This window comes from Leucopleurus acutus (genome assembly GCF_964270905.1).
Source record: "Leucopleurus acutus genome assembly, chromosome: 10".
Taxonomy (NCBI): Eukaryota; Metazoa; Chordata; class Mammalia; order Artiodactyla; family Delphinidae; genus Leucopleurus; species Leucopleurus acutus.
The window spans coordinates 68,105,238-68,131,806 of NC_139153.1; the positions used below are offsets into that span (position 1 = coordinate 68,105,238).

General features: G+C 42.2%; 1 protein-coding gene across 5 annotated transcripts in view; it reads left to right on the forward strand.

The window, feature by feature from the left end:
* Nucleotides 1–11,698: 11,698 nt before the first annotated feature.
* The window catches only part of TBC1D22B (TBC1 domain family member 22B), a gene marked incomplete at its 3' end in the record, with an annotated part of 63,017 nt that continues 48,146 nt past the window's right edge, over nucleotides 11,699–26,569 (forward strand). For 4 of the 5 annotated variants that reach the window (XM_082847615.1, XM_082847616.1, XM_082847618.1 and 1 more), the window contains exons 1-2: nucleotides 11,699–11,875; nucleotides 24,258–24,314. In XM_082847615.1, coding sequence (XP_082703741.1) covers nucleotides 11,820–11,875; nucleotides 24,258–24,314 — 113 coding nt within the window. In that variant the 5' untranslated portion in view covers nucleotides 11,699–11,819. The remainder of the gene's footprint in view (nucleotides 11,876–24,257; nucleotides 24,315–26,569) is intronic. The other variant, XM_082847619.1, reaches the window with a different exon arrangement.

Here is a 26,569-nt window from a genome sequence, read left to right on the forward strand (position 1 = left end):
GCTATCATCATTTTTGCTTTATGCCAAGGGGTAACCACTATTTACTATGCATATAAAACTACTATTGCGAATTCCTTGGCAGTCCAGTAGTTATGAAACAGGAGAGAAGGGGGCAGGGCACAACCTTTAAAAGAATGACATAGCCCAAGGGTTCGAAGTAAACTGATTAGAACGAAATAGGTCCAAGATGACAAGTTGAATTCCACTAGACCTTAAGCCTCAATATACGCTCATTGTAACACATCAGCAAGCTAAATGACACACCCACAGGTGCCATGACAGTTCCAAGGCCAACCATAAAGGTCAAAAAGTGGGCAGTGACCCAATTTATGGAAATCCCCACCTCTTCCCCAAAATAGCTGGAATACCCCTCCCACTCATTAGCCTATGAAATTACCCACCCCTATAAAAACTGACAACCCCACATCCTGGGTCCGCTTTCGCCTTCTGAGATGGCCCACACTCTGTCTGTGGAGTGTGTTTCTCTCTAAATAAATCTGCTTCTAACCTGTCACTTTGTCTCTCACTGAATTCTTTTGGCGATGAGACATCAAGAACCTGAATTTCATTAAGTCCTAAAACCAAGTGTGTGATCTCAGTTAGAAGACTGTGGAGGGCTTCCCTGGTGGCGCAGTGGTTAAGAATCTGCCTGCCAATGCAGGCGACATGGGTTCAAGCCCCGGTCTGGGAGATCCCACATGCCACGGAGCAACTAAGCCTGTGCACCACAAGTACTGAGCCTGTGCTCTAGAGCCCGTGAGCCACAACTACTGAAGCCTGCGCGCCTAGAGCCTGTGCTCCACAACAAGAGAAGCCACCGCAATGAGAAGCCCACGCACCGCAACAAAGAGTAGCCCCTGCTCGCCACAAGTAGAGAAAGCCTGCATGCAGCAACGAAGACCCAATGCAGGCCAAGATAAATAAATTTATTTAAAAAAAAATGAAAATGAATACTTTGCATATATGAGCTCTTAGAGACACATCTTCTACAGTCTCTTGTAAAAAAATCTATCGACTTAAATAAAAAAGCTACTGAGATAATTTATAACCTCTTCTTACTCCCTTTCCTTTGGCTTTGTATACCACAGAATCAGTTCGTACCATAATTGGACACTCTAATGCAAGAAAGCAGTATTTCATTTTATTTTATTTTATTTTATATTTCCACATGTCTTGTGGGATCTTAGTTCCCCAGCCAGGGATTGAAACTGTAACCCCTGCAGTGGAAGCACAGAGTCCTAACCACTGGACCGCCAGGGAGGAATTCCCTTTATTTTTAAAAAATAATATCAAATCGGACTCAGTTTTCTTCCTCAAGGATTTAGGGAGAAACTCTATCTCAATCAGTTTTTTTTGTTGTTTGTTTTCACTCCCCTCTCTCCTTGCTGGAGTCACATAGAACTCCGAAGTTCATCCAATCCTGGAAACTCAAGGAAGGGCTCTAGACTTCAGGCTGGTGTGGCTGCCCACTGTGAGAGGCTTGATGTCCTAACCTCAGTGGCCCCACTGTCCACAGCCCCGAAGGTTGTGGCTCACAGCTCAGTCCCCAGCCTGGGGTCCACACAGACATCCTGTCACTCTGGGGTCTGGGAGGGAGTCAAACACAGGCCCCAAGGTGGTCAGAGCCAGGCACCTCTCCATTCCCCAAGGGCAGGGAAATCCCACTTGCCGTAGGGGTTGGGAATGATTCCCTTCTCCCTCATCTTTTCAAATCTACACCAGCTACCCACCCACATCATCTAAAATCTCTGCCTTTGAGAGCCTAGATTTTCCAAAACAAAAGTATTTTAACTCTCCAACGGGGGAAGAGATGCTCAGTCATCTTAAACCTACAAAGGAAAAATGCCTGTCATGCTTTGGTGGTGTATCAACCGAGAAGCAGGAAACCAGCCTCGACTCTGAATAAGGCAATTCTGACAACAAATCACACTGCTGCGTACAAAGTCCTCACGATCTGACCCCAGTCCAACTTTCCAGGAACATCTCTGAGCATCCCTTCTCATGTTTATAATACTCTTACTTTCTCAAATATCTTTTCTCCCTTTCTCCACCTGGCTCACTCACACTTATCCCTCAAGGTCACTGGAATCCTCAAGAAGGTGCCAGGGCTCTAGTTTGGCATTAGTAATTCTCTTGGCCTTTCTTTTATGGTTATAAGCCTCACACCAGTATCACAAACAGGAGTGCGACAGTCAGCTCTCTTTGTCTCTTCCATGGGAAGGAAACCACTTCCCCGAACCCCCCCAGCAGCCTTCCCTTCATGGCTCACTGGCCAGAACTGGGTCACATGGTCATCCACAGCTGCAGGGGAGGTTGGGGAAACCAGTTCCTGACAAAGCTGAGTAGAATTGCCATCATTCGTTTAGACATATCATGAGTTATGCCCAGACTGGGAACACAGTTGCCTCACCTCTCCAAAGATGGGTCCCCTTAACGGGGAAGAAGGAAGGAAATGGCTAATAAAGTCTACCACAGAGATCCTGTTCCATTAATTATCCCTTCTTCCCCAATGACATGGCAAGAACTCTTACTATCTGTTTGCCCCTTCTTCCACAGAAGCAGGATTTTTAGATATACACATGATTGGCCAGAATAAGGTTTGCCTTTTCTGGCCTCCCTTGCAGTTGGGCGTAACTGTGTGACCAATCTCTGAGAGTGGGTTGGAAGGGGGACAAATGAATGTAACCACCAGGTGTTCAGGAGAAAGTCATGTCGTCCCTTTCCCTCTTCCCAATGGCTGAAACGTGGATGGAGTAGGGAGTCATCTCAGACCAACTGGGCAAGGACGCGATAAACACAGAGAGAAGGATCTAGGCTTCTGAAGATTCCCAGAGCAGGGCTGCCCACTTACTTAGGCTCTTACATGAGAGAGGGAAATGATAAACTCCTATCATGTTTAAAGCCCTGTTATTTTGCAGCCAAACTTATATCCTAATAAGCACAATTGCCTCCAATCCTCTGCCTGTAAGCATGCCAAAGTCTCTCCCAGCTCAGACAATCTCTCCTTTGACCCTGTGTCTCTCTCTGATTTACATTCAGGCTTTGTGTTAGGGCAAGCAACAGATACTGGCTCTTGGCTGATGTAAGCAAAAAAGGCATAGCTCATAGATGTGTGGAAAGGACCAGTTATCTATTGCCACAATGATGCTACATAAGCAACCACAAAACCTCAGCGGCACGTAACAATGAACAGTACTTAGTTCACAAGTCTGTGGGGTTCAGCTTATCTGGGGCTGGGCTGAGCTGGGCTGAGTTCAGCTGGACTCACTCGAGTGTCTGGGGTCAACTGTTGGTTGGCTAGACAATTTTGTTGATTTTGGCTGAGCTCATTCATATGCCTGAGGGTCAACTGGCTGTTGGCTGATCTAAGATGGCCTCAGCTGGGATAACTCAGGGAGACTTGGCCTAGGGCCACATGTTTCTCATCATCTAGCAGGCTAGCCTAGACATGTTGTAATGGCAATGGCAGAGGACAACAGTGAGAGTGCTACAGATTGAATGCTTTTGTCCTCCCCAAATTCATACATTGAAAATCTAATGCCCAACGGGATGGTATTAGAAGGAAGGGCCTTTGGGAGGTGATTAGGTCATGATGGTGGAGCCCTCCTGAATGAAGAGATCCCAGAGAAATCCCTTGCTCCTTCCACTATGCGAGGACATGGCAAGAAGTTGGCAGTCTGAAACTCGGAAGAGAGCCTTGGCCGGAATCCGGCCACGCTGGCACCCTGATCTTGGCCTTCCGGCCTCCAGAACTGTGAGAAATAAGTTTCTGTTGTTTACAAGCCACTCAGTCTGTAATATTTTGTTATAGAATCACAAACAGACTAAGACAGAGAGCAAGTGCAGCCACCCAAGCGCTTTTCAAGCTTCTGCTTGTGTAATGTTTGCGAACATCCATTGATCACAGCAAGTCACAATAGTCAGTCCAGAGTCAGAATGAGAAGGTCCCATGGGACTTCCCTGGTGGTCCAGTGGTTAAGACTCTGTGCTCCCAATGCAGGGGGCCTGGGTTCGATCCCTGGTCAGGGAACTAAATCCCGCATGCTGCAACTAAGACCGAGTGCAGCCAAATAAATAAATAAATATTAAAAAGAAAAAAAAAGAATGAGAAGGTCTCACAAGATAATACGGATGCAGGGAGAGGTGAAGAATTGGGGCATGAATGCCATCAGTCTACCACACCACATTCAGAGGTTTTGCTTACAGGATGGTAGCCAATATCACACCACAGGGCTGGGCCACTGAAGACACTGCTGCTGCCAGCAATGAGCATTTGATACCATAGTTACACTGAGAGAGAGGCCTTCTAGCACCAGACTCTAGATGTTGCTGTTGCCAGAGCTATTCCCCCAAACTGGGTGTTGCTGTCACAGCTGGCACTGCCCACCAAGAATGGATTTTCTTGCCTCTTTTTTCTTTGCCTCATAAGCTCCTCCTGATTCAAAGTCTAGTTTGGGAAAATTTTATTAGCAGAGCCTATGACATGTGCATATGACTTAGTTCATAAGGAAGGATGGAAAACTAAGTAGCTGCCATTTTTAGCTGCAATACTGGTAGGTGAACTCTGCTTCTCACAAAGTTTGATAGAGTGAAAAATTCTCCGTACATGGGAAAGGGGTTTATATTACAGGCAACTAAAGAACTAAAACAGAACAACAGTGATGAGGGGGAGGAAGAGGAGGAAAATAGCCTCTCAATCTCTTCACAGCTAAGCTTCTTCTTTCTCTCTCTTTTTTTTTAGGCTGCGCCATGTGTCTTGTGGGATCTTAGTTCCCCAACCAGGGATTGAACCCACGCCCTTGGTAGTGAAAGTGCAGAGTCCTAACCACTGGACTGCCAGGGAATTCCCCCACAGCTAAGCTTCTTGAAAGAGTACACCTAGCTGACTTTTCTCTTCTACTTTTCTTCCATTCCACTTCTATAATAATCAGTTATGGCCACACTAATAATGCAAAACCCAGTGGTTTACAACCACAAGCATCTATTTTTCTAACTCTTGCTTCAGGCTGCAGATCAGCCTGAAACAACTAAATGCTTACCAGTAGTAACATAGATAAACTGTGCTATTTATAAAATGGAATGTTATACAGCAGTGGAAAATGAGGGTAAATCTCAAAACCATCCTGTTGTCTAAAGAATCAAGCAACAGGAGAATGGATACCATACAATATCATTAATATAAACAATACTTTACTTAAGGTTACAAACGTAGGTTGAAAAATATAAATACACAGAGGATGATTAATACAAAATTCTGCACCGTGGTAACACCTGAAGTGGGGAGAAAGGGGAATGCCCAGAGCAAGGGACCTCCAAGAGGCATCTAAGGTACTGGTGATGTCCTGTTGTTGCATAGTGTGGGGAGTGGGTACATGCAGGCAAATGCTATTATCATTCATCAAACTATACATATTAATTTTTTTTAAATTAATTAATTAATTAATTTTATTTTTGGCTGCTTTGGGTCTTCATTGCTGCGCGGGCTTTCTCTGGTTGTGGCAAGCGGGGGCTACTCTCCGTTGTGGTGTGCAGGCTTCTCACTGCGGTGGCTTCTCTTGTTATGGAGCATGGGCTCTAGGCACGCAGACTTCAGCAGTTCACGGGCTCAGTAGTTGTGGCTCGCGGGCTTAGTTGCTCCGCGGCATGTGGGATCTTCCCATACCAGGGCTCGAACACGTGTCCCCTGCATTGGCAGGCGGATACACATTAGTTTTATACATTCTTTCGTGTATGTGGTATATTTAACATGCCATGAGAAAAACCCACTACAGGTGAGGATGTGAAGCAATGGAAACTCATTGCGGTGAGGACCAATATAAATTGGAAAAACCATTTCAGAGAGCATTTTGCAGAGTCTAGTTAAGTGGAAACTGTGCATATTCTGTGATCCTGCAATATTTTTCTTGGGTGTCCCTAGGCGCCTTAAAGCAATGGGTTTTTCAAACTTTGTGACAACCGCTTACTAAGAAATACATCTTACATTACAATCAAGTACACATAAACGCACACAAACACATGTATGTATAAGTGCGTATAAAGTTGAAATTAAAATTTTGCACAACAATGCCTTTTCCTATTACATGTAACATGATCTGATCTTTTCTAATCCTGTCTATTCCTTTTTTTTAACTGAGATATAATTGACACATTATGTAACTTTAAGATATAAATGTTCCTATTTGATTTCATTAAAGGTCGCAACCTTTAATGTCAACTCACTAATAGTTGACAAACTGTACTTTGAAAAACACCATAGTAGAGAAAATTTTGCACACGGTAAATGTGTTAAAGAATGTTAATTGAACACTGTTCAAAATAAAAATAACTGGCGATGACAACTGAGGAATATTTACGTAGTGGAACACAATAGGGCAGTTAAGATGAACAAACAAGAGCTCCTTGTGTCAACAGAATGCAGCGTGAAAAAAACCCAGTTGCTGAAGCATATGTACAGTGTATTGCTATTTATAGTTTCAAAACATGAAAAACATGTTTATAGATTCCCACATGTATAGTAAAAGTCGACAACATGGATGAGAGTGGATCCTGGTTGCCACTGGAGAAGGAGGGGAATGGGATCAAGGAGGGGCAAAATGGGGACTTACAAGGTTTTTTGTTTCTTAATCTTGTTATTTATTCTTCTTTTTTCTTTTTGCCACTTGGCTTGCAGGATCTTTTTTTTTTTGGCTGCGTTGGGTCTGTTGCTGCGCACGGGCTTTCTCTAGTTGACGCGAGCAGGGGCTACTCTTCGTTGTGGTGCGCGGGCTTCTCATTGCAGTGGCTTCTCTTGTTGCGGAGCACGGGCTTTAGGAGTGTGGGCTTCAGTAGTCGTGGCACGCAGGCTCAGTAGTTGTGGCTCGCAGGCTCTAGAGTGCAGGCTCAGTAGTTGTGGCGTTCGGGCTTAGTTGCTCTGCGGCATGTGGGATCTTCCCGGACCAGGGATTGAACCCATGTCCCCTGCATTGGCAGGCGGATTCTTAACCACTGCGCCACTAGGGAAGTCCCGCGGCTTGCAGGATCTTAGTCCCTGACCCGGGACTGGACCTGGGCTCTCGGCAGTGAAAGTGTGGAGTCCTAACCGCTGGACAGCCAGGGAATTCCCTATTCTTTAGTCTTCACTGCAGGGTTGGCAAACTACTACCCGTGAGCCAAATCTGGTGCACTGTTTTTGTATGGTCTGTGAACTAAGAATGGTTTTTACGTATTTTAATATTTGGGAAAAAAACTGAAAGAAGAATAATTTGTGATGTGAAAATCATATAGAATCCCAATTTTTGTAGCTACAAATGAAGTTTTATTGGAACACAGCCTTGCTAGTTTTACAAAGCCGAAAATTATTTACAGCCTGGACCTTTATAGAAAAATGTTTGCCACCCCCTAATTTATTATGTGACATGTATTTCATAATAATAAAAAAATATGGTAGCATTACAGAAGAATTCTGGAAATAAAATGATGTATAATTCTACTAACAAAATTTTCTAAATTTCTCCATGTTTTCTTCTACTCTGACAAAACCCATATATTTTTATTGAAATCGGGCAAAGACATTTTGCATTCTGCTTTTTCCCTGCTGTACCTCACTTCATAAACCTTTTTGACGCACAATGTAGCATTCAAATTTGCACCATTTAATGACCTAGCATGCTTCAAGTTTACAAACCACACGCCGTAATTTGTGTAACTGCCTTCTCACGTTTAAACCTTTATATTCTTTTGATTTGTCCCGTCATTATTGGTTACTAGGCAAAGAATACCTTTGTACACGGAGCTTTTCTCCCCCTCCTTTTGACTTACTTTCTTAGAATAAGTTCCTAGGAAAGAAATTCTTAACCTTCCCTCCGCTCCTTCAAACTCTAACTACTCTCTCTTCCTTTCTTTACTCCTATAACCTTGCTTCTTCAGTCTTTTTGCTTAGCCCTTTGCCTTCCCTAACATAACTGATCTCTCTCAGTTGGCTCTGTCTAATGGTTGTTTAGGTACCGCAAAAGCTCTCTTGCTTTTAGATCCCAGCTTGACCTCACCGTCCCTTTGGTGGTCCAACATTCTGCAGTGCATTGTGAGGGCTGCCGCTTGCTCTCATTTCTTAACCCTTCGTCTTAGCACAGGGTCCACTCCACTCCTACACTGAGGTTAAAGTCAGCCAGTGATCTCTTTGTAACTTAGTCCAAAGGCTTTTTTCTTGATTTTTATCTCCCCCTGGAGCTGCTACTCTGAAAGGTCCTTCAGGTCTTTCTCTTTCTTTGCCTGCATGTGTCTCCACGCACAGTTTATCTCTTCCATAGAACTTTCTCTAAGGATTGGGATAGCCCACTCTTTTGAGTGCACATTCAACCCAGACATAGCTCATTCCCTTTGCTCCAAAGAGCTTGCAGGCAGACAATATTGAGAGTCTTCTACTTAGAGTTTCAAAATAATCAAACCTTTGTGATAAATTTAAGGATCATAGGCCATATTGTGCCAAGTAACAGAAGATCTACAAAGTGAGGCCCGCAAATTGGCAGCATCAGTGTCACCTGGGAGCTTGTTAGAAATGCATAACTGTAAGCTCCATCCAGGCCTACTAAATCAGAATCTAGACATTTAACATGATCCCCAGGTGATTCACATGTACATTAACGTATAAGAAGCACCAGTATAGTGGACCAGTGAGTGCCTATCACTAAGAGTCTCCATCAAAAGTACTCCAAGGACCCCTTGGGAACCTCAAACCAATGATTTTCACCTTTAGTTGGGCAAAGTTTGGTGTGACGGTGATCTTGCTGTCACAGCTATCACCCTTTGATGGACAGGTGGCTAGGTGTGTGGCCTCCCTCCTTCATCATTTTAGGTACAGGTTTATCCCTTTGAAGATGCAAAACGGTTTGAAGAGGACAATCTTTCCCAAGCAAGGAAGACTGTTCTTCAACCAAGAGCATAGGTAAGCTTATAGACTCTTTGGTAAAGTGGACACATCCTGCTAGGGGTGAGAAAAATGGTTCCTATCATCTTTTCCAACAAAAAATGTGTGTGAACAACATAGAACCAAAAGACAAGAATAGTTTATACTCTTCATTCTCTCATTCAGTAAATATTAAGCACCTACTGTGTGCCAAGCACTAATTCTAGGTGAGAATAGCAGAGAAGAGCAGAGAACAAAGCAGACAAAATCCTTGCCTTAGTGGAATTTACATTCTAGGGGGTGGAGATGGACAAGAAACAGGTATATAGTACAGAAGGTAGGGAGAGTGCTTTAAAGAAAAATAGAGTGGTGGAGCCCGCTATTTAAGGTGGGTGATAGGGGCGGGTATCCCCAAGGTGAAGACACTTGGGAATATGGAATGTGGAGCAAGCCATCCAGATATTTGGGGGAAGAGAATTCCAAGCAGAGGAAATGGCTAATACAAAGACCTTGAGGTAGGAACATGCTTGGAGTGTTCAAGGAATAGCAAAAAGGCAATAAGTGTGGTTGGAGCAGATTAAGCAAGGAAGAGAGTGGAACCAAATCATGTAGGGTCTTTAAGGAGCTTGAATTTTATGCCAAGTGTGATGGAGCCATTGCAAGATATTGATCAGAGTAGTGACATAATCTGACATTCTAAAAGGCTCTCTCTGCTGTGTGGGGAACAGACTCTAAGGGGGCAAGAGTGGAAGCAAGAGGCCTAATAGCAGGCTGCTGTAAAGCTGTGGGTGGTTTCGATTTGGGTGGTCATGGTGGTGGTGAAAAAAGGCCCAACAATCTCAACTTCCCTAACAAAGAGTATTTTTAAAGTTATCGCTAGACAAGTAAACTTTTTTTTTTATCTTGGATGGAAAAATGGCTTAGATGTAAAAAATAAAGAGTAAGAATATTAAGGGCTTCTCTGGGTTGAACAATGTTAAGGCATCCCCTGGGAATCAGTGTTATTTAACATTTCATAAATGATCAAGAAAAAGGAATACTTTGAGACATTTCTAGGTACACAAATTATACTCTGCTTTCCACATAGGAAAATATCAAGTCAACAGGGGGCATCTCCTGGAACATTTCTAAAGCTATGTGAATTGGCTGGAAAGTGGCAGGTCACTTGCCAGGTGGACAAGTGTAAGGCAGCTCACATAGGGGGAGACAATTCAGGTGACATCTTTAAGATAATGAACTCTGAACTGCCAGCTGCCACCGAGGAAAGGGATCAGAAGTTGCTGTAGATTAGCCCTTCAAGACATCAGCTCTTGTAAAATCCAAAATGCCAGTAAAAGTTCTGGTGGTCCAGAGTAAAGACAAAGCATCAGTTTCAACAAAAACCTCAGGAAATCCCTTTTGGATCTCAGTATGCAGTGCTAGCCACTGCATCCTAAGAAAAAGAGCCAAAGAAGGGCAGCTTAAAGGATTAAAAGGATAGAGCAGTTTTTGTTTGATGGAGCAAATGCCCATAAAGGTGACCATCTGAGACAAGATAAGATGAAAGTCTATAAAAAGATGAGAAATTCAGAGAAAATTAAAATAGCCCTTTTCATACAATCTCATGATTGTAAAATCAGGGGACAAAAGAAGCTTGAAAATGGAGGTATTTCTGTGTAGAAAGGGGCCATCAGAGGGCATATAAAAGAAGGTCCTTTAGACCTTCCAGTATGTGGAAGGACTGTGCTAGCAGTAACCAGGAGTGGGGTTGGAGAACGATCAGCCTATCTCATCAGTCCTTCGTTGGGACAAAAACTACTCTGGACTAGGGTGTGCTCCCTGCACCACCCCCACCCCCCGCCCGGCCCCACCTCAGTCACTGTGGTATACAACCACAGAAACTCAAAAAGAGCAAAAAACACCGACAAGACATTAAAAGGATTCAAAATGCTAATATTAAATCTCATTCTGAGTCAAAACTAGGTTGAAAATAAATTCAAGGACGAAGGATATATAATTGATTAATAAGGGACATTAAGGGTGTTTGAGGGTACATCCTTAATCTTTGTGATTCATGCCTTGGAGATGCGCTATGTCCTCTCAAGAAATGTTACTTTGTAGTCTGAACTGGATAGATAAAATAAGATGTTTGTCAGCATCTGGGTTCTCATAGTCAGAAAGTGACAGTTATTGGTTGAAACGGAGATTTGATCATTTGAATTTCAAATGAAATTCACACAGCACAAGTCCTTTAATAGTGATCAATTACCTGAGGAGAGCGAGGCTCTTGTGAACCAACCGTTACTCACGTGTTGAACAGTTAGCAACTCTGGGCCATCGGGTCAGTATCGATCTTCCTCCACAGATTAAAATATATCAGGGTCCGAACGGAACGGGGGAGGGGAGAAGGTAATAACGAGTGTTGTTGAGTTGGGAGATGTTAAAAATGGGCTGCAACCAACACATGGGCCTTTATTTTTAGGTCAAAGATTTATGTATATAAATATATATGCTCTCTCTTTCCAAAAAGTATTAGGCTCAGGAACCTCATTACCCCCCAAAGAAAACAGCACCCTCTCCTCCTTCCCATAGGTCCCTTTCTTTACCTGCTGCTTCTCCTGCCTGGGTTAAGGAACTTTCAGCCCCGCCTCCCGGCTCGTCCAAGCTCCGCCTGACCGGTTCACCTGTGTGCCCAGCCCCTGACGTTACCGTTCGGCTTCAGCGGCCTGCAGGATTCCAGCTCCCGATTGGTCTGTCTGACCACAGCCTGCGCAACCCACCAATGGCAGCGGCGCTGGGTGGGAGGGTGCCCACATCCAAGATGGCGCCCCCGGGAGCTGGGAGAGGGTGACCGGCAGCGGGGAAGCGGCCTGGGCTGGCCCTGCGATTGCGGGGTCCTGGGGGCATCTCGCTGGGTACCCCCCTGGCCAGCCTACAGGGCCTTCCCCGGGCCGGAGCAATGGCCGCCGAGAACAGCAAGCAGTTTTGGAAGAGGAGCGCCAAGCTACCGGGGAGGTGAGCCTAGGACGCTGAGAAGAGGGGATTGGACCAAACCCTTCCAGATCCTAAACCCTAAATCCCGCGGGCCTGGGGCGTCAGCGACCCAAGAAGGCTGGTTTGGGGAACCTGGGCGGGGGGAGCTGGGTCTGCCTGGTGGCGGGAGGACAGCTGTCAGGCAAAGGAGCGGGCACCGAGCTTTGGAGGTGGCTGGGTGTGGGAGCAGACCCGGGACTGGGGGCGTAGGGCTCTGGAGCGGCTGCCCTCGGCCGGGAGGTGGCCGGAGTTCGGGCATAGGGGACAGTGGAATTGGGTGAATAATCAGTGTCGGTCCTGGGTTTGGAAGGCCATCCCCAGAGCTGCTTTTCACTTTAAACAGAACTCCTTCGTGGGGGGAGGGGGGTCTGCACCGCGCACAGGTAGTTGTTTGCACGAGGATGGCCCCTTCCGTCGCTCCCCCAGCTCTGCACGTACGAATTTTTCTCCTGGACTCCCAAAAAAGTTCTGGTGGGAGCGTCTGCGGGGGGACAAGAAAAGTGAGGAAAATTCTTAAGCTCGACCTTACTTTATCTTGAGTTGGCCCTTTCCCGTTAGGAATTATTACAGGGTGACCTAGAATTGAGAATATTTCTTTAGCGTTTTCTAAGGATTTGTTCAACCCCAAGTGACCTCTTCCCCTCTGCCTGGTAATGTACTTCTTGCATTAAATTGTTTAGTAGGAGAACGGACTTTCTAAGTTACTCTCCACTCCCACCATCACCCCCTTTTTGATATATGTTGAGTCTCTTAGCAATTGTACATTCGTCAGTCTACTGTTGGTTTATAGTTTAAATCTGTTTGGGGGTAGTCCTAAGGAGTAAAAGGAGTGTATATTACAGTCTTAAATTTAAGATTTCTGACAGCCACAGTCTACTTGATAATGAAATTCATGTTTGGTTGTGCCCCACGTGCTACCCTTCCTTATTGATTGATTCAGGGATAATCCTTTAAACCTGTGGGTTTTTTTTTTTTAAATAGCAAGAGAGAAATGAGGGTCAGTGGTTGTTATGCAGCAGTCTTATTTTATTTAGGATCCTGTTAGACATTTGAGGATCAGCTTTAAGTAATACAAGGTAATGCAGAAATAGCTTCAGGTTAAAGTGCTGTGGAATCCCAGTGTTAATATTAATGCTAAAGACTTCTATGTTTTTAGATAGGCACCACTTCCTGCCAACTGATTCTTTTTCCTTCCTGGTCTAGGGAGCTCTCCAGTCTCGCTAACTGCTGTTCTCTGGGGATTTCCATGGTGAGATCATTAAATTTTGACATCTGAAGGTTATAATCAGAACCTATGGGAAAACTGTTAAATCAGGAAGCAGTGTTTGAGGTGTGGGACATGGCAAAGTATTTTGTGCCTACTGACTGCTGGTCGTTATTAACAATTTTTGTTTTCATATTTCCTCTTTTGGATTGTAGAAACAGTCATCTTTTTTGCAAAGCACTACTTTTGTGAGATAAGAAGAGCAGTCTTTTCAGTTTCTTCAAGTTTCTGGCTTCCTTTTTCATTTTGAAGAGGAATATACAGGAATAGAAGAGAGAACATCTGAGTTCTGAAAGACTTGGATTATTATGGGGCTGTTATCTGTGTGATCAAGGACAAATGATTTACTTAATCTCTTTAGGCCTCAGTTTCCTTATCTGTGAAATGAGGATAAAAATACTTTCTTAAAGGTTCCTGTGAGGACTGAATTAAACACTGTATTTGTAAAGAACCTAGGACAGTGTTTATTTAGCGCATTATAGTTGCTTGATAAATAGTAGTTATTAGTATTACTGTTATTATTAGAGAAAGTAAACATTTAAAAGAATGTTTCTCTGATCCTTACTCCAGTGCTAGGTATTTATTTTCATTGTTTATCTTAAGGCATTAAAATGTTGCCAAAATTCATAATAGTACCTTGCTTGTTGAAGAGAAACATTGTTCAGCTGTGTGCTTTTAGCAGGGAAGCTCCAGGAGCCCCTGGTTATGGGAGAAAACTAAAGTTCTTTTAGATAGAACGTGCTTTGATTTAAGGAAAATATTAGGACATTTCCTCAAGAACAGAACTTTTGCATTTGTGCTCTTTCAGTCATACTGAAGAAAAACTTTCTCTGGTTGGGGAAATGACACAGATAACTGTGTCTAGGTCCATGGCAACCTAGAAGTGAAACTAGTTTACTCTTTGCAAATTGAAAGGTAAAAATTCAAAGAGATGGCAGATTACTTTCAGTTTCTTTGATCATGATCCAGCAACCTTAATTACAACAAATAGGAAAATAGTAAAATAGCCTCTAGTTCAAAATGATTTAAACATCCTTTTGGGGCTTCCCTGGTGGTGCAGTGGTTGAGAGTCCGCCTGCCGATGCAGGGGACATGGGTTCGTGCCCCGGCCCAGGAAGATCCCACATGCTGCGGAGCGGCTGGGCCCGTGAACCATGGCTGCTGACCCTGCGCGTCCGGAGCCTGTGCTCCTCAACGGGAGAGGCCACAACAGTGAGAGGCCCGCGTACCGCAAAAACAACAACAACATCCTTTTGTAAAATAATAGCTTTATTGAGATAATTCACATATCATAAAAATTCACCCTTTTAAAGTGTATAATTCAGTGGTATTCAGTATATTCATCTAGAGTATAAATGGTTTTGTGCAGCCATCACCACTAATTTCAGAACATTTTCATCACCCCGAAAAGAAACCTCATAGCCATTAGTAGTCACTCCCCATCCCTTCCTCCCTCTGGCCCCTGGCAACCACTAATCTTTCTGTTTCTATGGATTTACCTATTCTGAACTTTTCCTATAAATGGAATAATGTGATATGAGGCCTTTTGTGCCTGGTTTCTTTCATTAAGTGTAATGTTTTCAAGGCTCATTCATGTTGTGGCATGTATCAGTATTTCATTCCTTTAATGGCTAACTAATATTCCTTGTATGGAAGTACCTCATTTTGTTTATCCATTCATTAATTGATGGACATTAGGGTTGTTTCTACTTTTTGGCTATTATGAATAATGCTATGAAATTCACGGTGCAGGTTTTTGTGTGAAAGTATGTTTTCTATTCTTTTGAGTATATGTAGGAGTGGAATTGCTGGGTCATATGGTAATTTGATGGAATTAAACATCTTTTTTAAGTTCTTTCAGTTATTCATAAGAGCCCCATGTACTTAATACATCAAATGGTCCTTGTGTGGATGCCTAGGAAGACAGGACGTAGTATGTACCATGTGGTTAAGAATACAGACTCTGGAAACTTGAAACTAGTAGATAAATAAGTTCTGGAGAGTTAATGGACAGCATAGTGATTATAGTCAACAACACTGTATTATAAACTTCAAAGTAGCTAAGAGACTAGATCTTAATTGTTCTAACCACAAAGAAGAAATGATAATTATGTGACATGATAGAGGTGTTAGCCAATGCGACAGTGGTAATCATATTGCAGTACAGTCAGCCCTCAGTGTCTGGGGGGGATTGGTTCCAGGACCCCCTCAGATACCAAAATCTGCAGATGCTCAAGTCCTTTATATGAAATGGCAGTATGGTTGGCCCTCAATATCCGTAGGTTCCACATCCATCCGCAGATTCAACCAACCGTGGATCAAACTTCGGAGGGTGACTGTAAGTGTACTGAACCAACAGAATGTACATCTTAAACTTACACAATGTTATATGTCAATTATATCTCCAAAAAAGGAGAAAAAACAAAAAAGAATGCAAGCTCTGGAACCTGACTGCCTGGTTTCAAATCCCAGCTCTGCCACTTTCTAACTGTGTGACCTTGGGCAGTTACTTAACCTCTTTGTGCCTTAGTTTTCTCATCTGTAAAATGGGGACAGACTACCTTATAAGGCTGTTATGAGGATTAAATGAGATAATGCATAGAAGGTACATAGAAGGTACTCACTAATATTAGCCATTATGAAAATGATAGTTGTGATTACAGTAGCTCCTATTTTTATTTGTTTCTCCTAGTTGCTCTAGTTTCTGAAACTGGAATTGAAAAACTTTGATCAGTGGTGTGTCTGGAGCCCCCAGTGAGTCCTGGGTGGAAAAAAATACCACCTATTGTTAAATAGACAGAGGGTTTACGGAGGCACAAAGAAGCCTAATGCAGGGTCTCTGTGGCTGTCAGGTGTTCGTTAGCGATGAAGAGTATGATTTTGAGCAGTGGTTCTCAAACTGTAATGAGTCACCTGGAAGGCTTGTTAAAACACAGATTGCCAGGCCCCACTTCTAGAGTTTCTTTTTTTTTAAATTAATTAATTAATTAATTTTTGGCTGCATTGCGTGTTTGTTCATTGTGGTGCGCGGGCTTCTCATTGCAGTGGCTTCTCTTGTTGCAGAGCACAGGCTCTAGGGATGCGGGCTTCAGTAGCCATGGCTCAAAGGCTCTAGAGCACAGGCTCAGTAGCTGTGGCTCATGGGCTTAGTTGCTCTGCAGCATGTGGGATCTTCCCAGACCAGTCCTCGAACCCATGTCTCCTGCATTGGCAGACAGATTCTTAACCACTGCGCCACCAGGGAAGCCCACTTCCAGAGTTTCTAATTCAGTAGGTCTGAGGTGGAACCTGAGAAGTTGAGCTTCTAAGAAGTTCCCAAAGGATACCGCTACTGCTAATCTGGAAGCTGCACTTTGAGAACCACTGAGAAAAATAGCCCTGAATTAGACTGAAAGAAACCTGATTTCTAGTGCTGGATGCTTTTGCCGTATGGATACTGAACAATTTTTTTTTTTTTTGCCACACCACAAGGCATGTGGGATCTTAGTTCCCCGACTAGGGTTCGAACCTGTGCCCCCTGCAGTAGAAGTGCAGAGTCTTAACCACTGGACTGCCAAGGAAGTCCCTGGATACCATACAGTTAATGCATCTCTGTTTTGCTGTCTAATAGCATCTCTCACGTAACACATCCAAGCAGAACTCTTGATTTCCACATCTGCCCACTCCTGCAAAGGTATTCTGTCCATCTCACTTAATGGCCCATTGACCAAGTTCCTCAGACCAAAAATCCTAATGTCTTTCATCCTTCTCTTTATCTTCCTGCCGCATCCAATTCATTAGCAAGTCCTGTGTTGGCTTGTCACAATATATCCTGAATATGAGCTGTTCTCACCACTTCTCCCCCTACTACCAGGATCAGACTGAATCCTCTCTTGCCTGGACCACTGCTATACCTTCCTAACTGGTCTCCCTGCTGTGGGTGGAGTCGGTGCCCCTAATCCCCGTTGTTCAAGTCAGCTATAGTTAGGAGGCTACTGCAGTTAGTAGAGGGAGAGGTTAAGAGGGCTTGGACTAGGGCCATGGCAATAAAGGACAAGTTTGGGAATATCTATAGGACTTGGTAAATCATTGGATTTGGAGAGTAAGGGAGAAGGAGGTGCCAAAGAGATGTCACCTTCAGGTTTCTGGCTTGGGTGGTCAGGTAAGATTGTGGTGTCCTATCCTCAGAAAAAGCCGCATTTTTGGACAACGTACTAACTACTCCATGCTCAGTTTTCTTATCTATGAAATGAGAAGTCTGAATCAAGTGAGCTCTGAGGCTCTTACCAGTTCTGACGTTGAATATTAAACTTGCCAACTCCAACTCGTGTCACTGGATATTTCTCTTTTGCTCTGTCACTCACAAAAGCATGATCTACAGGTAAGAGTAGGTTTGGGGGGGGGGGCACGCCAGAAGTGGGTTTTTCTGTCTTGTGCTTTTGAAAGCAGTGAATCACTGGCCCCACTGAACATCTGAGTGTCACGAAATTGTAGAATGTTAGAATTCCACCCTAAGAGCACTGCCAGTGAGGAAACTGAGGCCAGAGGGGGAAAGTGACTTGCCCCAAAGGACACTGTAAATTTCTTGACTTCTGATCCACACTCTGCTACTGCTTCCCCCTTCCCTCAATCTCTGCGAAGATTTAGACACCGTCTGTCCAAGCACCTCATCCAGTCCAAGGGTGTGGACGCTGCCATTGAAAAGATGCGGATGAGACTTGGAGTAGGAGAGACAAATGTGAGCCAAAGCCTGGCTCATTTCCCACGTTCTTATTTCCAACCTTTCTGCGGAGGGCTTCTCCCTCTTTTTAAGCAAAAGTGTTTATTGTGAAAGTCAAGGAGCTCTTTGAACATTCAGTGAAGTTGAGAAAAGTGTCTAATCACTCGAATTACTTAGGAGCCCATGGATTTTTAACTGAAACCGTCTCTGTCATTTGGTCATTTTTCATAACACTAATGAATCTGATAGTAGACTCGGCGTAATGGTCCCAGCCTATCTGGGCAGGTACATTACCACCTATTCTTAGCTTGAAAATGCTTTATTGATAAAGTCAGTGACTAGGAGATACTGAATTATCCCTGAAACAGCCAGTTCTGGAAGACTTCCATCAAGTGAGTGTGTGACCCTGCATTGATTGCCAGCATGTTTGGCTTTAAATTGGATAGCTCTGTTCCCATGTTTGCTTTAGCTCCTCTGTCAGTGCTGAACAAACACCTGTTGATTTTTTTCCTGCCAAGCTTTACGCACCGTTCCGACTACGTGAACCAGCTATGCCAATACATCCTTTGGTGTTGGTTTATTGAAGAGAACAACAGAGATTGACTGAGATTTTTGCTTCATTTTGTCTTTGTTGTAGCACAGCCGTGGCATTCTTTTCTCTGTGTGTGCAGTGTGATTTCTCTGAGAGGCAGTGTGATTGCCTCTTGTTTTTAGGTCTAGCTAGACAGGAGTCAGCTTAAACAGAGGCCTGGGTTTTGTATAGTTCCAGCCTTGACTCACTAAGGATTGTTAAGTGCCTGCTGGTGTGTGTCATGCTCTGCCAGGTGGTGAGGGGACTCCAGAAAAAGACATGGTGCCACCACTGCTCAGTAGAAGCTGAAAAACTCCTTGGCAGCACAGCTTCCCCTGGTGAGGATGCTGCATATTACTGCCTTTCCAGTTTTTCCACTTAACATATGTTACTTCTGTAATCAGAAAAACTTAAAAGCAGAGCTGGGTAAAAACACATTGTTGAGTGAGAAAAGCAAGATGTAGACCGATATGTACATGCAGTCTTTTATGTAAAGTTTTAAAACATAAAAAAGATATTATATGTTGTTTATGGATACATGAATATATGTAAAAGTATAAAAGCAGACGGGAAGGATTTTGTACCCACTTCAGGATAGTGGTTATCTCTTGGGGAGGCAGGGGAATGGGGCTGGGGACTGCAACTGGGACTTCAGAAGTCTCTCTAACGCTTTATTTTCTTAAAAACAGAAATGTGACAAGTGCTAATATTTGTTAAGTCAGAGTGATGGGTACATGGATGTTATATCTTTCTCTGTACTTTTCTTTGTTTTTGAAAATGTGAATTAAATGCTTTTTACATTTGTGGTAGAGCAAATGTTTCTTAAATTTGTGTTGGAGAAATCAGCCAGCCAGCCATGAAATTAAGTAGTATTTAAAGTAGCATTTATGATTTAGCGTCAAAGTAAGTCATAAATACAGTATGATGTCATTTATATAAAGTCTTTAAAACATGCAAAGCAACACTATATATTGTTTAGGGATACATACATAGAAAATGTAAAAACAAAAATGAGGGTGAAAAATGCCAGATTCAATAAAATGGTTTCCTAGGAAGGGAGGAAGGGTTGTGCTGGGGTTTCAACTCCATAGTGTCTTATTTCTTTTCTTTCTTTTGGCTGTGCCACACAGCATGTGGGACCTTAGTTCCCTGACCAGGGATCAAACCCACGTCCCCTGCATTGGAAGCGCAGAGTCTTAACCACTGAACCGCCAGGGAAGTCCAATAATGTCTTACTTCTTATGTAGGTGTTAAGCACCTACCTGGGTGTACCCTATATTATGGTCTAAATCTAGTTTATTTTAAAAAATACCTTTTTTTTTTTAAAGCAATATAAGCCCTGATGTCTGCATTTTAGGGAATCAGAGAAGGAATGGGTTAGTGGATGCTCAGAGAAGGTCTTATGGGGCAGTGGGTGTAGAATTTGAAGGAATTTTTTAGGACAGATAAGATTTTGAAAATGGAGTAGGCAGAAGAGCCCAGTTTAGTATTTAAGGTGTTTTTGGAAGGTGGAGTAGAGACCAGCCTGCTCTAGAGTTGAGTTTGGGTTTGGGAGGAGTGGATGGTACAGGTTGATAGGTGAATTATACATGCCAGGAAATTGAGCACCTTAATCACCAGGATCTTTCTGTCTGTCTTCATTTAGTCTTTGGATGGTAATTGATGCCTTTGGCCTTTAAACCTGCACAATTAGGATTGTTTTTTTTCTGCATGGATTACTGGCAGGTGGTAATACTCATTTATGGAGAGAACCTAAGGATTCTTTCATATTTTTCTACTCAGTCACCCAACCCAACTTACCCATTGAAATCTTCCTGCAAAGTTTATTCTCTGATCTTTATATTTTACTAACATAGAAGCTTATGGACTTGGAGAGTTCAGGTGTACTCAGCGTATTTGCAAACATTAAAGTAGAAATCAGTGTCCCTTTGGGTTTTCTAGTTTGTTTGTGCTTTTTGTTTTGTCTAAGCTTTCTCTCTCTAAGCCAAACTTTCCTGTATTCTTTAATCCCTCGTATTTTGTCTCTTCTTTTCCTCTGCCTAGGATACTCTATAAATACAGTCAAATAGTACTGTTTGTATTTCTTTGGTCCTACATGTGATGGTTAATTTACAAATTACTTAACCTTCCAGAGAAGTTTAGGGAGTAGGGATTCTTACAACTAAAAAAGTCAGGGACATAGTCATAACTAAAGATTGTACACAAGAATATTCCCTTTGGGGAACCTCTTGCACTGTTGGTGGGAATGTAAGTTGATACAGCCACTGTGGAGAACAGTATGGAGGTTCCTTAAAAAACTAAAAATAGAGCTACCATATGACCCAGCAATCCCACTACTGGGCATATACCCTGAGAAAACCATAATTCAAAAAGAGTCATGTACCACAATGTTCATTGTAGCTCTGTTTACAATAGCCAGGACGTGGAAGCAACGTAAGTGTCCATCGACAGATGAATGGATAAAAAAGATGTTGCACATATATACAATGGAATATTACTAAGCCATAAAAGGGAACGAAATTGAGTTATTTGTACTGAGGTGGATGGACCTAGAGTCTGTCATACAGAGTGAAGTTAGTCAGAAAGAGAAAAACAAATACCGCGTGCTAACACAATAAAGACGAAGACATAGGGTATGGACTTGAGGACAAGGGGAGGGGGAAGGGTAAGCTGGGAGGAAGTGAGAGAGTGGCATGGATTTATATATACTATCAAATGTAAAATAGATAGCTAGTGGGAAGCAGCCGCATAGCACAGGGAGATCAGCTCCATGCTGTGTGACCACCTAGAGGGGTGGGACAGGGAGGGTGGGAGGAAGACGCAAGAGGGAGGAGATATGGGGTTATATGTATATGTATAGCTGATTCACTTTGTTATACAGCAGAAACTAACACACCATTGTAAAGTAATTATACTCCAATGAAGATGTTTAAAAAAAAAAAGAATATTCCCTTTGGAATCTTAGTAGAAATCAATGTGAATTGGCTACATTTTTATTTAAAAGCAACTTTAGGATCACATCTGTTATGTCAAAGTAGGTACTTGGTAAACTTTTTCTATTTTCTAAATGTTAGGTAAGGAATAAATTACAAAAATTGGAAGGAGGAAGAAAACCAACATTTCTTAAGCACTGAGTGTGCGCCAGGCAGCGTTCACCTCACTACTTGCTAGTGTTACTACCTGCAGAAATTTTGCTGAAGGGCTTTTTACACATTATCCCGTTTAAACCTCCCAACCCTCTTAAGATTGCTTAATTTATTTCTTAAAAAGGTGATAATGTACACAATACTAATTCAGAAAGGTACAAAAAGGTTTGCACTGAAAACTAAGTCTCTGTCACAGGGCCCTCCAGTCATCAGTTCCACTTCCATACCACTGCTACTGGTGTCTTATGTGTTCTTTCAGAGATACACTATAAATACATAGACATGATCATATATAATTATGTGGATATATTTTATTTTAAAGATTTTTACAAAAATGGAGGTATTATTGTGCATATAATGCTGCATCTTTTTTCGTTAAAATTAATTAATTAATTAATTTATTTTTGGCTGTATCGAGTCTTCGTTGCTGCATGCGGGCTTTCTCTAGCTGTGGAGAGCGAGGGCTACTTTTCATTGTGGTGCGCGGGCTTCTCATTGCAGTGTCTTCTCTTGTGGAGCACAGGCTCTAGGGTGCGTGGGCTTCAGTAGTTGTGGCACATGGGCTCAGTAGTTGTGACTCACAGGCTCTAGAGCACAGGCTCAGTAGTTGTGTTGCCCGGGCTTAGTTGCTCTGCGGCATGTGGGATCTTCCCGGACCAGGGTTCCGACCCATGTCCCCTGCATAGGCAGGCAGATTCTCAACCACTGCACCACCAGGGAAGAGCCCTCTGCATCTTTTTTCAATGAATGTTTCATGTCAGTGGATGTAGAACTGCCTAATTCTTTTTAACAGATGTACTGTAATTTATTTAACCAGCCCCATTGACAATAATCCTTTTTCTTTTAATAGGAAAGTTCAGCCCATTTATATTTATTGGAAAGACTGATATATTTGGTTTTAGTTCTATTTTTAATATTTTCTTTTAAAAAAATCTTTCACTATCAGGACAGTACTTGCTTTGGGAGGTGGGTGTGCGTGTGTATATTCTGATGATTTGAAAGGTTTATCTTTTTATTCTAGTGATTGCGTATAACTTTTTACCATATTTCTTCAGACAGTATCTATTGACTCCCTGCCATGAGTAATGATAAAATTAGTAGTTATATTTCCTGCCTCCTCCTCACTTGCTTTTAGTTGATTATATTATTTTTCTTAGTTTTATTTTGTATCTTGAAAGATACTTATACCTATATTACTTGAGCTATCAGCTTTAAATATCTTTTGAGCCTTGTCAGTAAAAGATGAGGAAATCTGTCTACTTATTTCAATCTACTTTTTCCTGCATCCCACTTTAACATTTGCCAATTACATTATTTTTACATTCTCTTCTGCAACCATAAAGCCTCAAATTTAAGACTCAGGCTTAAGGTAAAATCAATTAAATGCTCTCCATCAGTCCTTTTGCTATAGTTTCTCCATTTATTTCATTATTAATAGAAGTTTTTCCTCTAGTAGTTTCTTCAGGAAGGAGTCAGGGAGACCATATTCCCTGAGTTCTTACATATTGAAACATGTTTTTCTGTCACCTTTGTACTTAACAGTTTGGATTGATAAACAATTATTTTCAGGTCACTCTTTTTTTATTTTTTTTAAAAAACTGTGAACTACTACAGAAAAGTACATGAAACAATTGTTTGGTATAATACTTGATAAATAATCTCAAAGTGAACACCCCAGAATCCCCCTGTGTCTGTTCTCTCTCACACCTCCTTCCTTCCCCTCAGTGATAGCCACGTCCTTTTATGTTAATCAGTCCTTGCTTTCTTTATAGTGTTACTACTATGGATGCATCCCTAAACAATAGAAATCATTTTTGTCAGTTTCTGAAGTGTGTATATATATATATATATATATATATATATAATTATATAGTATCTACTCTTTTATTCTTTGCTTTTTTGCTCAACATGACATTTGTAAGATCCATTCACATTACTTTCAACCTTACTCCATTTATTTACGTTGCTGTAAAGTATTCTATTATGTGAAGACATGACAGTTTATTTCTCTGTTGATAGACCCTTGGGTTGTTTCTAGTTTGGGGCTAAAAGGATCCATAATGCTATGGACACTTTTATATGTATCTCTTGATACACATATCTATATATTTCTCTAAAGATACATATTTGGGAATGAAAATACTGGGTCTTAGGGTATGCATATTTTGTTCGTCCTAGATACAGCCAAACATTTTTGAAGTGGTCGTATCTCTTTATACCCCTACCAGCAGTGTGTGAGAGTCCCGTGGGTCACTCTACTCTTGATTTGTGGTGTTGCTTCACTGTCTTGTAGTCCAAGTGGTCCTTTGGGGTAGGTGATATTCCAATTTTATAGATGAGAAAGCATATTCAAAGTGGTCAGGTAATTTAATGCAAGTTTATAGAGGTAGTAGATGCCACAATTGGCATTTGAACTCTGTTCTCTCCAACTCTAAAGCCTTTCCATGCTGCCTTCTTTACAGATAGAACTTCCTGACAGTCAGTTACGTAGGGCACTGAAACCTCACCAGGGAAGATGAACATTTTTTTTTAAAGAGTAGGGTGCTATCCTTTGGCTTGGGTATAGTTGTTCTTGGAGGCAACCTGCTTCTCAAAGTCCCTTCCAATGTTGTGATTCAGGTGGTACTCACTCAACATATTTACTGTCCTGACAACTTGCTTCTTCCTTTTTTCCTTGCTTTTAGCATCCAGCCCGTGTATGGAGCACAGCACCCTCCTTTGGACCCTCGGCTCACCAAAAAGTAAGTCAAGATATTTTTCCTTTCATGCATGTACTTCTCCTAAAACCCTGAAACCCTCCCCTACTTTGACCTTTTCTAGTGTCTCCTCTGCTTTGTTTTGGATCAGAAGATGAGCAATCTTCTTACCTCTAAGCAGTCCATTACTAAGTGGAAAATTAACTTACATCAGAGATTTTTTTCTTATATTGGAAGGTGGTATATGTAGGGGTTTGGTGTTGGATTCTCTGTTCTGTGAGAAGGTCTTTATTGATTAAATATTGTCCTGAAATTGAATGATTGATGACCTTCTTCTGGTTTCTGGGGCCCATTGCTTCTGAATATATATATAGGTCTGCCCTCTTCCTTATTCTCTGAGAATTGAGACAAATAGAACATAACTGTGGGACTGACAGTTTTCAGGTCCTCTTTCTCTTTGACACACTCAAGGAAACCCAGCCAGACGATGGAGTTAAAAGCTTATGGAGTTAAAAGACTATTTCTTTTTTTTCTTTTTTCTTTTAATCCCGCCCCACCCCCTGTCCTGAAGGCTATTTCTTCTAGTAAAATTCTAGTAAATTATTTTCTAACACAGCAGAGACCCTAGTTAAATCCAAGATGTGTGGATGTGTATTTGTATCCCCAATTATCGCTTTATCACATCTTTCTCTAATAGGCCATCATTCAGCCACAATAAATTTAAATGAGGAGGTGGGTCATCTTCTCGCATGTTCTGAGAACTTTTGCCTCTATCTTTGAGCAGGCTTAATCTTAGAGACTTATTTCTAGGAAAGTTGTTGCTTGTAATGAAAGCTGAATGATTTGAGAGGTACAGGAGACCTAAGTTCTCATCCTTCAGGGGCCTGTGTGATAATATCTACCCTTTCTTTCTTCGTAGTCAACGGGGAAGTAAAGATAATGTACATTAAAATATTTTGAATACCTAGAAAAATACCTTATCAAATATGCATCATCAATATTTTAATATTCTTTTAATAACTTAATGTGTGGTGAACTTTCTATAATTCTACAAACTCATTCTTTTTGCAATTTGGCCAATGTGTAGAAGGTACAGTCTTCTGAATTACTATAGAGGCATGACTGCTGTTCATTTCTGTAAAATGCACAATTTTTATATCAGGAACCGCTAGAGTGTAAGCTCTTTGTTCACCACTGTACCCTTAGCACCTAGACCAGCAGGTTGCACATAGTAGGCACTGAGTAAATATTTATGGAATGAAGGAATGAAGTCCCTGCATTTACTTAGACAATGGGTTTTTCTTTAACGTTTCTTAGTATGTACCTTGTATTAGATCTTCTTAAGGGGAAACATGTTTTCTGTGGTAGTTTTGTGATATTTTCATTAAGTATAATGAATTTTATTTCCTCGTTTTACCATCCGTGGACTCTCTGGTCTGTTGGCCAGTGTAACAGGCACTGTTAATTACCTTCCCAACAGTCTTCCCTGCACCTGCTTCTTCCTTGCTCAGGAACCACAGTTCTCTTCAGTTCTTGAGCCGGTGACAGTGTACTTAGAGTAGGTATCTGGGTTAGTTTAAGCCTTTTATAATAATTCCTTGGTAATACCAGTGACTGGTCTATGATGGGCTCACCTCATTGGTTCTGGCCAATGAGATGTAAAAGAAAGTCTCCTGAAGGAGGGTTCTTGGAAGGATTTTCTTTTTTTGACCAGAGAGAGAACATTTTGTGAAGAAAGCTGCATCTTGCCTCCACTCACATTTCCTGCTTTTCAATGCGTTAGTGTGAAAATGAGATGCGAAGGACTTCCCTGGTGGTGCAGTGATTAAGAATCCGCCTGCCAATGCAGGGGACACAGGTTCGAGCCCTGGTCTGGGAAGATCCCACATGCCGCGGAGCAACTAAGCCCGTGCGCCACAACTACTGAGCCTGCGCTCTAGAGCCCACGAGCCACACTGCTGAGCCTGCATGCCACAACTACTGAAGCCCGTGTGCCTAGAGCCTGTGCTCCTCAACAAGAGAAGCCACCACAATGAGAAGCCCACACGCTGCAACGAAGAGTAGCCCCTGCTTGCCACAACTAGAGAAAGCCCACGCACAGCAATGAAAACCAAACGCAGCCAAAAATAAATAAATTAATTTAAAAAAAAAAAGAAAAGAAAATGAGATGTGAAGAACTGTAACAGTTAACTTGTACCCTGAGGGAAAGGCAAGAGAATTGCAGAGACACCAGCTCAGTGCCCTGACATCGTGGTCTTTACAACTTAAGCGTCATAGTTGAGTATTCTGTTCCTTGTAGC